Below are 12922 nucleotides of genomic sequence, written 5' to 3' on the forward strand. Positions count from 1 at the left end.
TAATTAAATGGAAAGCAAGTAAAGTAACAAAAATAGAAATTAAATGGTAAAAAGAGTTCTTGGTAAGAATTGGGGAATTAGTGATTCCTATCCTAGTTATGAACTACAAACATGGTAATTGTGTGGAATTAATCCCAATTAGTCAATTCTAATATCGAGAATTAGTCAAAATGGCATAATTGATCTCAATTCACAAGTCCTAGACAACTCTATTAATGGAAGGCTTAGAGTTAGTGGAAACCAAATCAACTAACAATCCTCACACAATGTGGAATAGACATCCACCACTCAAGTTCACCAAATTACCTAATTTTCCAACCAAGAGTGTAAAAAACTAGGCAAAAATCCAACCAAAGTATTTTATCAAACACTTGGAATGCATAAAAAGAAAGCATGGTAAAATAACAAGAAATAATAAATTCTACAACTACCAAGCAAGGAAAGTAAGAATAGCAACTCAATTTAACAATAAAAGAGCATGAAACATAAATTGCATTAAATAAAAATCAAAATAACAAGAGTGTTCATCAACATACAAAGTAACCAAAATGAGAAATTAACAAGATAAACTAAGAAAATTAAGACAATAGAACAAAGAAAAGTAGAAGAAACTAGATGAAAATAAGAATTAAAAAGAGAAATTACAAAGAAATTAAGCTATAAACTCTAATTTCTAGAGAGAAGGGGGAGTTTCTCTCTTTAGAATATGACCTACATGATGCTAAACTAACCCTAATTGCTCTCCTCTTTTCACATGGTATGATGGGCCTTTGATATAGCACCCATCAGCTTCAAAAAGTCCAAAAACTGGGCTTTGGAGGCCCAGAAATTACCCCAAGCGATTTGCATTAAGTGAGTCACGTGTGCCGATGCGTGCGTACGCACACGTGCTGAATTTCTTCTTGTGCGCACGCACAGGAGGTTGTGCATACGCACACATGGCTGTGTGGTTTTTGTGCGTACGCATAGTAGGTTGTGCGTACGCACACACCAGTGTGTGCTTCTCATTTGTTTTTTTCATGTTTTCTCCCTATTGCATGCTTCTCCTCCACTCTCATCAAGTCATTCTAACCTATTATACCTAAAATCACTCATCAAAAATTATCAAGGCATCGAATGGGATGGAAGTGGGATAAAATTGATTAAATTAAGCACAAAATAGCATGTTTTCACAATTAAACTCAATTTAGGGAGAGAATACAAAAGTATGCTATTTGCGAAAGAAGAAAATGAAACCTTACACACCCAACAAAGAGAACACGATGTACATGATGCAAAAAGGAGCTTCAATATAAACAAAAAGTCATGGTTTGGAGATGATTTATCAGATCCATTATCATGTGAAAGCTGTAGATTTGTGACAGAATATTTCTGGCCAAGTCAATACGATGTTGAAGAGAAATTTTGACTCATTACTTGGTTGTTTATTTTGGGAATTCTGATCTTTATACTCTATTGAACTTTGTTTTGACTTTAAAAGTTCAGACGTTGACTTGATTTTCTCTTTAATGTTTATGCTTGATTGTAAATTTAATAGGCGTTGACAGTACACGAGGAAACGTAATTTGTAAATTTGTGAACATTAATTAACCACTATATGATTTTTTAATTCATTAAAATTTTTTACTTAACACAAATTCGAAAATGTATGTAATGCATTAAGTTATAGTGTTTGAAACATGCTTTTTAAAAAAAATAGTGAGAAGTTAAGTAGATTTTACAAGACAATGTTTAAACAAAAAAATTCGAGTTAAGAATATATTACAGCGGTTGGAAAAAAACCGTTGCAAAAAGAGTATTTATTATATTTGCAAATTGTTATTTTGCGGCGGTTAAAGCAAAACCGCTACAAAATGAGAAGCTTTTGGTAGCCTCTTCCTAATCCGTCGCAACCGCTGCCAGATTCTATTTAGTGGTGGTTTCTAAATGTCCACCGCTATCTACCGATTTTTTTGTAGTGTAAATACTATCACGTGTCAACGTATCCAATTTTATTCTTAACATGTATTCTTAAAATAATTTAGAAATAGTATATATTACTTAGTAAAATTTTTTTAATACTTTATATAATTAAAATAAGATATTACAAATAATTTAAAAATTAATTTATATTTTAATATTAATAAAATATCAAAATATCATTATGATTTATCCAAAGATATTTTATATTATGTGTGTGTGTGTGTGTCCCCGTGTCTTTATAAAATTTTAAAATTCGTGTGGATGTATTTTATATCGGGGTAATGCTATGGAGACAAAAAATACAGCCAAAACTTGTCTTATTTGACAATTAATAAATACTAAATAAAACAAGTTATAGCTATTTTTAGCTAAATTTTTTTATTACCAAATAGTTCCGTTTATATCGTGTCATATTATGTATCCGTGCATCATAGTTATTATCTACACATATATAGTATTAAAATTACGCGTATTGGATAGGTATAAATTTAGTAAATACCAATTGTACAAATTTGTTTAACAATCCAGCTAATCCCATTTTTAAAGTATGTTTTTTGATATTTGATATTTTTCATTCAATGCTCCACAATCTAGTCCTCTATTAATTTCCATTCATTCAAAATACTTAAAAGGAATAAAATCTCCAGCTTTAATTAATTAATTATACGTGCTCGTGCTACATAGGGCTTTAACCATAAATATACATGCACATAAGAAAGTAGTTGATGATACATATTACTCGACAATGGGTTCTCTCACAAAATCTCATCTATGTTTTTTAGTTACCTTTCTTTTCGCCATTCATGTCTTACATTATATCTCACCTCTTGAAGCCAATAACCATGGCGGGTTCAGTGCTAGACTGATCCGAAAAAACCTTCCTTCTAGACGCAGCATCTTTCAGCCAAATATATATAATTCTGGAGAGTCCCCAGTGAATGCCTATCTTGGTCAATATCTCATGGAGGTTTCCATTGGAACTCCACCCGTAACCATTCAAGGTATCGCTGACACAGGTAGTGATCTCGTGTGGACGCAATGTGTACCATGCGATAATTGCTATAAGCAACAAAAACCCTTGTTTAATCCTCAAAAATCCTCCACTTATTCCAACATCGCATGCACCTCACAGTTGTGTCATAAGTTGGACACAGGCGTGTGTTCTCCTCAGAAGCAATGCAACTACAGCTATGGCTATGAAGATTCTTCCTTGACAAAAGGTGTTCTTGCACAAGAAACACTTACCTTGGAGCAAAACCGCAAAGTTAGTGGCTTTATTTTCGGCTGTGGACATAATGACAAGGGTGGTTTCAATGATCATGAAATGGGTATTATTAAACTACTCTTTCACTTTAGTCTATGACAACAATAAAAAAGTGTCGTGACCCACAAATTCAATTCAACAGAATACATAAATTCAATTACAATTTTAGTCTTTATTATCTTATTTTATCTTTATTTATTTTTATCTTTCACAGGACAATGCTCTATATATATTTAGTTTTACCTTCATAACTCAATTCAATTCAATTCAATCAATCAAGAAATACAAAGTATAATATTTTTCCTCTCTTCTTTTCTTATTCTTTCACAATTTTATCAGGTATAATCGGTCTCGGAAGAGGGGAAGTGTCTCTAATCTCTCAAATAGGTTATAACTTTGGAGGCAAGTTGTTCTCGATGTGTTTGGTTCCATTTGGCACTGACCCAAGCATTTCAAGCGAAATTCGTTTTGGAAGTGGGAGTGAAGTAATAGGGCATGGTGTGGATTCTACACCTTTGGTTTTCAAGGAAGGTGATAAGACAACATATTCTGTTACCTTAAATGGTATTAGTGTGGGACATAAATTTTTACCCTTTAGTAGTTCTTCACAAAATGTAGCCAAAGGTAACATGTTTTTAGATTCGGGGACACCACCAACTATTCTACCACAAGATTTGTATGATCGATTAGTAGCTGAAGTGAGAAATCAGGTTAAGATGGAGCCCATTAAAGATGACCCACAATTGGGTAACCAGCTTTGCTATAAAACAAAGACTAATCTTCGTGGGCCTATGTTGACAGCCCATTTTTTCGATCATGTAAATCTACAGTTAAGTCCAATCCAAACCTTCATACCACCGAAAGATGGTGTTTTCTGCTTGGCATTTACCAACACTAGTAGCGCTGTCGGGGTTTATGGCAACTTTGCTCAATCAAATTTTTGGATTGGGTATGATCTAGAACACCAGTTTATCTCTTTCAAGGCAACTGATTGTACGAAACACTAGAGTTTCGGCCCCTCCCCCTACTCCATACCCTTCTTTTTTCATTATATCCTATCTATTTCTTGAATAATTGATAATCCAGCAGTACAAATTTATATCACTATATAAATAATAATTTCTTTTATCTATTATATTTATTATATATTATTAATTTTATAACTAAAATATGTTACATATCGTTTTTTTATTATAACTAAAATTAAATATATTTTTTTAAAATTTAAAATTTTTTCTCTCCTTCTCTTTATTTTTCTATTTCTCTCGTTCCTACATCCACTATATCTTTCATATATTATTATAATTGACGAATTACAAATTTAACAACTAAAATATACAACCTAACATTCTCATAAAATTAAAATATTAAAATTAAAATATAGCTCTATTATATATTACTAAATAATTTAATAACTAAAATGTATTACATAACACTCAATTATTAAAATTGAGAAAAAATATTTCTCATTAAAAATAGTTCTTACAACTGTATTGGGTTTCTCTGAGTTCACCTTGTGACGCCTTTATCTTCCCTTAAACCAAGTCGTTGTTTTTCATCTCCTACTCTCTACTTATCTCGAAACTTTTGAAACAGGGGCGGATGAGACAGGTTTTGTGAGTATGCCCGCGATTTGTTCCTAAGCTAGGATGTGAATGACATGCGCCTGACGTATACCACTCTGTCTCTAGAAAAAAGTATATCCACTTCAAGGTTTTTGGACCTTCCATGTAACACTGGGTTATGGGAGCACATGATTCCTCAACATTAAGCTCCTTCGGCAACTTTTTCTAGTATGCACACAGCTCCGTCTCTCATTTGGTACCTCTCAAGCTGCATCATATAGACTTCTTCACGCAAGTCACCATTGAAGCGTTGTGGAATCCATTGAGGGTTATGGCTTTCGGTGGTTGCTGCAAGGACCAAGTCTTTCACCATATGAGGGCAGAATATTCCTCATTCATTGTAGTCTTCCAGTGTATTGTTGCTAAGGCTTGAGCAATTGTGCTTGGCTCATGTTGAGTCAGGTTTGGAGGTGTATTGGCCACTACAGCCACATAAGTCCTTGGTTTGAGGCTGCCAGATTTACTCCTTGTCATTATTTTATGAGTGTTAGTGGAAGAGGGTCTGCCGCTCCTCAGTGCAAACTTGAGCATCTGCAGCCTATTCAGATATCACAGAAGATAAAGCAGTAGTATTCACAAAATTAGACAAAATAGGGACATAGATAAGATCAACATTGGTATCAGACACGAAAACAGGTGCTGGTTGATTGGACTTTAAATTGGGAAGGGTTAGGTTTTGTTGTGACCTATGACTAAACTCAAAAGGGTGACCTAGGTGACCTGGGATTGACCGAGAATGAATTCATTGGGAAGTTAATGTGAAGATTGGTTTTGTGCATCACGATGAGGATTTTGTGATTCAGTTGTTGATGATCCATTTTGAGCACAAGAGTCTCAATTGTAATAAGAAAATCACTAATTTTATGCAAAAAATAAAAAATAAAAAATAAAAAAATAATCAAAGATGGTCATGCATCACATAGTACAGAAATTTTTGTTTATAGTAAAGAAAATTTTGCAAATAGCACATAAATTTTTGTTGCGAATGTATTTTGTTAATTTGGTGATCTAATATTTTAGACATGTAGTTCTTGAAAAATTTTTATACTGTGCATAAAAAATTATGTGCTACACACAAAAAATTTATGTGTTGTATGCATTTTGTTGGTTGGTGTCAATGTTTTAGACGTGTCCTAAAATTTCTGTATTATATGTGTTTTATTAGTTGGGTGTCAATGTTTTGGACATGTGATTCTTTAAAATTTTCAGTGTAGTGCACCAAAATTTTCTGTGTTATAAGTTAATTTCTATGCTCTAGTTGCCTGAACATACATAAAAGAAGAAGAAAATAAAGAAAACAATGGCAATGATGATAATGAAGGAGGATGGGGAGAAAAAAGGAGAAAAAATCAAATAAGAGAAGAAGAAAAAGAAAAAGAATATGGAAAAAGAGGATGACGTTAAAGAAGAACAAGAAAAGAAGAAAAAAAACGATGACGAACAGATTTGGTTAGACTTGATTTAAAAATCGTATGACCGCTTACTTTCATTGTAAAAATATTAACTCTAACATTTCCCATATAAAAATGCTACACATGTCGAAAATATACCACATTTTTTAACGAAGGCTTTTCGACACCGGCGTGGACTCTCTAAATCGAACATGTGCCTTCGATGTGGCGACGACAGAATTGACAATGCATTGTTTGCTACGTTGTCGATAAGCACAAAATATTTGGATGAGATTGGATCCTTCAATTCTTTAAGTTTGTGGGATATGTTTTCTTTGACGAGGGTTGTTGTTTTGGGAAAAATTTTATTTTTTTCCTAGCATTTGGTGGATCTGGAGACATCGAAATCAGAAAATCTTTAATCCATATGAAGTTTGGACACAACATAAGGTGGTGATCTTGGCTAGAAGATGGAAGATGGAATTAGAACAGGTTCAATCTCAACTATCTTTGTTCAAGAATGTGATTGGGAACTTCCTTAGTTTGATTTTTTGAAAGTTAACTTAAATGTTAGCATTTTTTTGGAAGCTCAAATAGCAAGATTTGGGTGTGTAATTAGAAATCATGAAGGCGCCTAGATAAAAGGTTGTTTTGGAAGGATTTTAATTTGGAGTATCAAAAAATCCAAATATGGAGAGGGATGATTTTAGTTTGAAAGTCTGTGAAATAGACTCAAGAAAAACATTCATTGCTACTATATATAAGGTGCCATTTTGGGATTTCATTTTTTAGTACCATGGCCAAAATGAACTTCCGCTTCCATTATCTCTTCCAACGTTATGTTTCAGGCCAAAATGAACTCGCTTCCATTATCTCTTCCAACGTTATATTTCAGTATCTTTTTGTCATTGATCCTCACAAAAAAGAGACGGGATATCCTGAAATAAGAAAAGTTTTGTTCCGATGGAACCTTTTCTTTTATCGAAAATTGGCTTTTGATACATGATCAGGTCATTCAATTTTTTTGCTTTTTTCTTTATTCTCTTTTAAAAATGTAATCAAACGCCTTTATTTAAATTTAAGAATTATAAATTCGAAAAAATAGGCTTACTACATAGGAAAGATGATGATTTGATGCTACGTATTGACGAGATGCTTGGAAAGGAATGGGAAGTTTATTTTAGAGGGAAATAATGTGGTCAATCTCATAGCAAAACTCGATACTTGGAGTCAAAATGAGTACATTGAGTGCTTTGATCCTCCTAGTAATATTGTTGAAGCTCTTTTTTAAGATTGAGATGCTGCTTGAGTTGTAGAGATCTCTCGTGTTTCTTTTGCTGTCTTTTGTTTCTTTAGTTTTTTTTTTAAGACAAAAAAATATGGGCAATTCAACTCTAATCCGTAAAAGGTAGCATTCTTAATCCATTAAACAATTAATAAAATAATAATATCAAATATCGGAGTCTCATGAATAGAACATGATAGAGGCGTTAGTAACAAACACTTCAGCTCTGGATTGGTTATTCACTATAATGCAACGTAAATTAAGAGTTTTAAATGTCCCACAGATCCTGCTTTAAAAAATAAAATCTAAAGCAGAGCTCGGCCACAGAAGTAACCTCAGCTTCCCTTCAGCACATCCCATCAAATATATTGTATGAAAATATAAGCAGTCAACAATAAAGCTCTGAAGTCGAACAACTAAGAGCTCAAATTGTGAATTACTAAGACAACCACGAATACTACAGAATATCGAGATCAGGCTCCTTTAACTAGGACAAATAGTGGCTTGCCGGTAAGCTTATCTCGCCCCTGAAATAACCCATGAAAAGAAAAAATGTTTATGAACCTGAATTTTCAGTTGGAACAGAAAAGATTTGGTATTTTAAGTAGTTATATGACGTCCTCATGAGAAAATGCTACATTGTTTGTAATGCAGTTCATAAAGTATTCATGAGAAAATGCTACATTGGTAGTGAAATACATGAACACAAGTGAATAAGAATAAGCGCAACCAATGCTCAACCTAAAAATAAGTTAGTTCAAATTCCGGTGTTTAAAACAAATGCTGAGCCTAAAAATTAAAATAAAATAAAATTTATGAACATTCTTTGGGACTGCTTATGGTGCTAAATATACATTTGTTAAGATTACAGTGTCAAAAACAAATACTGTCTAAACTATCTGACATGATAAGGCAAATGTATCAGCCATACCTTTAACTCCGGCAATTCAATCACACAAGCACACTCAACAACTTGTGCTTGAACACGTTCTGCATGAATAGAGTAAAACAAACAGAGCAAAAATTGTATCAAGATGCTAGTTATGCATCAGTTTTATCATATTATCGAACAAGACTCAATGTTTCAAGTCGACTTTGTACCAACAATTCATCTAACATGCATATCTGTCTGAATGTGTAAACAAAATATAAAGGAAAATTGAGACTTGAGACCTAAGCCCTAAGCTTGTTTATTTTCACGACTTCAAGGGTTTTTTTTTTATACCATAAACAAAAGTACAAAATTTCTTTCAGCTAAAATCTTCAACAAAGCTTCCCAGTTATATATCTGAGGAAAGAGATCTGTAATTCACAATAAGAGGTAGTATGCGGGCTGGGGCAACCCGACAGATCCGACCTCTGTATTATGTAGAGAGATTTGCAACCCGACCAGACTTGGGAAAAGAACCACTAAATTTGTACGAGACAAAAAAAAGAGCATTTAAATCGGTCTGTCTGACCCCATTACACCACTTGCACATAGCCTTCAAAAGGGACAGAAATCATTTTCATGTTAATTCAGCTTTTCTTCCTGCTAAAACTTAATATCGACAAGCTTACCTAGTAGCTTAATTGCAGCACATAAGGTGCCCCCAGTGGCAATAAGATCATCTATGACTAAGGCTCGATCTCCACGTTGTACAGCTCCTACATGCATCTCCATTTTGTCAGTTCCATACTCAAGAGAATACTCTTCTGAAATTACCTCCCCTGAAAACACAATTGAAATACACAAATGAAAATTTGAGCATTCAAATTATCATAATAGAAAATTTAATGTGTTACTTTCAGCTGCTTAAAATAAGCATAGTGAAGCAGTTTAGAACTTAAGATCAGAATGAGCATATACAAGAGACAGACCAAATGAGTCATACCATAAAAATCTGCTAACTAAGAAATTCTTAAAAGACCATATGCAATTCGTTCAAAAGAAACGTCAAAAGCTCATACCTGGCAACTTGTTGGGTTTCCTCATGGGGACAAACTTTGCACCAATAGCCAATGCAATAGGTGGGCCAAATATAAATCCTCTTGCTTCAACACCTGATTTAGGTGATAAATAAAGCTGTCAGATGCAAATCAGTGACTTGTTTGTGCTGATCCAAAAATAAAAACTAAAAAAATGATGATTCTAATAACCAAGTTGCTGATTTAGTAAATTTGTTTCAACTATGCTCTGATATTCATGAATCAGAAAATATTCCAACAGCACATATAGAACTGAGTGATTGGCAATTTGGTATGAATGAATGAATACTGAATGTAATTCTTAGTTTAACAGGCAGCGTATGATGTAAGCAGAGATCAACAATGACAAGTTGTAACAGGAACAAAAACATGGAAGCAAATCTTATTTGACGATGAACAAGACTGTGCATTAGAATTATGAGGAGAGTACCTGCAACAACAGAAATGTTTTGATCTCTGTACCTCTCAACGAACAAGTCAATGGTATCTTTAAAAGCCTTAGTATCAAGCAGCAGCGTGGTTATGTCCTGAAACATAATTCCTTCCAAAACACAATGCAACAATGTTTGAGCAAATCAAATCAAAACAGAAGAACAAGAAAGGAATCAGAGAAGAGAATAATAACCACTAAGCACTAACCAGGCTTAGGGAAGTCAGGGATGACACGGATCGCAGAGGAGATTCTCTGTAAGCGTGGATCTTGAGCATCATCGGAAGCCATTTCGTTAAGCTGAGACGAACCACTCGCACTCGCTGGTTCTCAACCACAAACAGATGAGAATTGTTAGCAGCGATCCAAGATTTTAGTGTGTGTGTGTGTGTGTGTGTGAGAGAGAGAGAGAGAGAGAGAGAGAGAGAGAGAGGAAGAGAAGATGTAGACGTACCAATGGAGCGTAGAGGAGATGCAATTAGTAAGGGAGTGGAGAGTGTGATGAGTGAAGAAGAAGAAGAAGACTTTGAAATTGGGAAGGAAATTGTAGTAAGAGAAGAGGGAAGAAGAGGGGCGGCTGCGGGTGCAAGCCCAAACAACCAATTGGAGGAAGAGGAGCAACACACACCCACACCTGATTGCATTCTCTTTAGCCTAATTTTAATTTATCAACCCACTTTATGACTTTAACTTACCCCTATGATATCATCCTAGCCCCAAACTGAATAATTAAATGACAAAAGAAAAATAAGTATTGGATCTCTTGCAATTTGCGATCAAAGTGTACACTAGTGGTCTTAGGCTGGCACCTAAATTCCAATATTGTATTATTTCAACTGCGTAATCATGCTTGATGTTGATGAAGTGATTTTGGGGAAGGGCATTTTGGTCCAATGATGGGTTGCGAAGCCTCGCATTTTAGTGCTTCGGGCCTTTATCATGTTACTCTGCGTTGTGTCTTTTCGCGGCCAATGTGTGCGTTGTTTTCATGTTTGGGTTGGTGAGGTGACTAGAGTCTTAGACTACTAGTACTAGAGCCTCTGTGTAGGGGCGTTTTAGTCGCATAAGCGACCTAAGAGGCTAAGATTCTGTTCGTGAGCCTTAGTCTCTCACACTTGGTGGGTGGTGGTTTATGGGGCTTCTGAGTGTGACTCTTGGTGTGAGGTTCGCCTAACAAACTCCTCCAAAATAAATATGAGATTCTTCTTTAATTTCTGTCATATATTTATTTGTTTCACTGTTTGATAATACTAATTATTAAAGAAATATTAAAGCCATGTGTAATTAGCTTTCTTTTTTTTTCAGAAATTAATTTATAAATAGATTAAAAAATAGTGTAATTCAGATATATTGTATCATGGTGTGTAATACAAAAATGGGAATCTGAAAAATGATAGATTTGCAAAACACAAAGCGTTTGTCCAGAACAATGAATTAAAAAAAAAGATGATGTAAAATGCATCTTGGGAATGAATGCATGCACGAAATGTGTCTCTTGCATGTATACAAGTTCTGCTCGTTTGACCAACTTTTTCTTACGCGAAGCAAAAACGTAACCTACATTTTGTAAGTGTTCAAAATCAGTCGACATTACAACCTATATTTTGCAGGTGTACCGTGATGAAGCCTCATGCATGTTCGACACATATATTTGTGTTTGACAGCTTTTCTCCTCTATATACGTTGCTCTCCATCTGCATTTTGTCATTTTTTCTCTTTCGTGTGTATGTAAGGGAGTGTTGTTGAAAAAGAACTTCTTCTCGTCATCAGTAGTATGAGCTTTTTTGTAATTTTAATTTAATTAAAATGGTTTGTTATTGAACATTTGGATAATCTTAATATGTAAGTTTTTTATTTTTTAATAATATACTATTATTGTGGTCGTCATTATTATTATTATTATTATTATTATTATTATTGTTATTATTATTACTATTACTATTACTGCTATTATTATTGTTATTATTAATTTTTTTTCTTTTATAGGCTACTAGGAGTTTATTGCCTAAAAAATTTGACCTATCGAAAACCTACAATGAGATTAGTGTAGCCGTTTTAGCATCAATCGAGTTCCATCACGTTTTGCGATTAGGCAAAATAAAGAACATTCTGTACTGTTAAGTACTTTGATAGAGTGGAGGCCAAAAACTCATAAGTTCCACCTTCGAGTTAGCGAAGTGACTATCACCCTAAAAGATGTAACACATATTATTGGTCTGCCAATTAATAAGGACCCTGTGATGGGCAGAATGGACAACAGTCACTCGTTCTTGGTAGAGGACTGCATAGTAGTTTTTGGTAGGCAGTCTGGTCCGCACGATCACACATTAGGGAAGGTAAACATAGCATGGATTCAGTAGTGTAGAGACATCAAACCATTAGACACCCAAGAATCTATCGAGCAGTATATCCGGACTCACATATTCTACTTGCTTGAAACCGTTGTGTTTTCAAACAAATCGACCAATTCTATTAACCCAAAGTTTTTACCTTTTACTCGAGATTTCCATTGCATTTTTAATTATAGTTGGGGGCAGCTTGTTTGGCACATCTATATAAGTCGTTGTGCCGTGCATCACCATACAACTGTAAAAAGATGGATAGTTATCTTATTCTGCTCTTTGTTTGGACATGGGAGTGTATGTTGTGGATAACACATGTTCCCCGCGATCAGCTTCCAGTTGTTGGCATTCTAGTTGGTCAACGGTAAGAGTTATTATTGTTGTTGTTGTATTGATTATAACCAATATAAACTGATTTAGGTGGAAACATTGGTGCCAATTAAGGGATTATATATGAGGTCTACGGCACAATTTAGGCAATAATTAGATCATATGGGTTTGAATTGTAACAGTCCAGACCACCCGCTAGCACGATATTGTCCGCTTTGGCACACAAGGCATCACGATTTTGTCTTTGATGATATGGATGATAGCCGAAGCCCCCCACACTCACTCGTCAATACGCGTCATGCTAGGGAGAGGTATCTACACCCTT

At 34.4% G+C, this 12922-nt stretch overlaps 2 protein-coding genes across 2 annotated transcripts; one reads left to right on the top strand and one right to left on the bottom strand.

Annotated features, from left to right (window-relative positions):
• The first annotated feature begins 2707 nt into the window (after positions 1-2707).
• Positions 2708-4305, top strand: LOC107461115 (aspartic proteinase CDR1-like). The gene is made up of 2 exons (XM_016079580.3): positions 2708-3290; positions 3566-4305. The coding sequence occupies exons 1-2, from the start codon at positions 2708-2710 to the stop codon at positions 4231-4233; spliced, it is 1251 nt and encodes a 416-aa protein (XP_015935066.1). The 3' UTR covers positions 4234-4305.
• A 3427-nt stretch (positions 4306-7732) lies between these two features.
• Positions 7733-10609, bottom strand: LOC107461205 (adenine phosphoribosyltransferase 1). Its single transcript, XM_016079679.3, has 7 exons — positions 10380-10609; positions 10135-10248; positions 9926-10036; positions 9478-9570; positions 9088-9237; positions 8459-8517; positions 7733-8054 (listed from the first exon to the last, which is right to left on the bottom strand). The coding sequence occupies exons 1-7, from the start codon at positions 10567-10569 to the stop codon at positions 8001-8003; spliced, it is 771 nt and encodes a 256-aa protein (XP_015935165.1). The 5' UTR covers positions 10570-10609; the 3' UTR covers positions 7733-8000.
• Positions 10610-12922: the final 2313 nt, after the last annotated feature.

This window comes from Arachis duranensis, chromosome 8 (assembly GCF_000817695.3).
Source record: "Arachis duranensis cultivar V14167 chromosome 8, aradu.V14167.gnm2.J7QH, whole genome shotgun sequence".
In the NCBI taxonomy this organism is placed as follows: domain Eukaryota; kingdom Viridiplantae; phylum Streptophyta; class Magnoliopsida; order Fabales; family Fabaceae; genus Arachis; species Arachis duranensis.

Excerpts from the sequence above, each read along its gene's own strand:
- LOC107461115 (XM_016079580.3), top strand. The coding sequence starts at position 2,708 with ATGGGTTCTCTCACAAAATCTCATCTATGTTTTTTAGTTACCTTTCTT. Across the intron at positions 3,291-3,565 it reads TTTCAATGATCATGAAATGG|GTATAATCGGTCTCGGAAGA; the intron begins GTATTATTAAAC and ends CAATTTTATCAG.
- LOC107461205 (XM_016079679.3), bottom strand. The coding sequence starts at position 10,569 with ATGCAATCAGGTGTGGGTGTGTGTTGCTCCTCTTCCTCCAATTGGTTG. Across the intron at positions 10,037-10,134 it reads CCCTGACTTCCCTAAGCCTG|GAATTATGTTTCAGGACATA; the intron begins GTTAGTGCTTAG and ends GTGTTTTGGAAG. Across the intron at positions 9,238-9,477 it reads GAAACCCAACAAGTTGCCAG|GGGAGGTAATTTCAGAAGAG; the intron begins GTATGAGCTTTT and ends TTGTGTTTTCAG.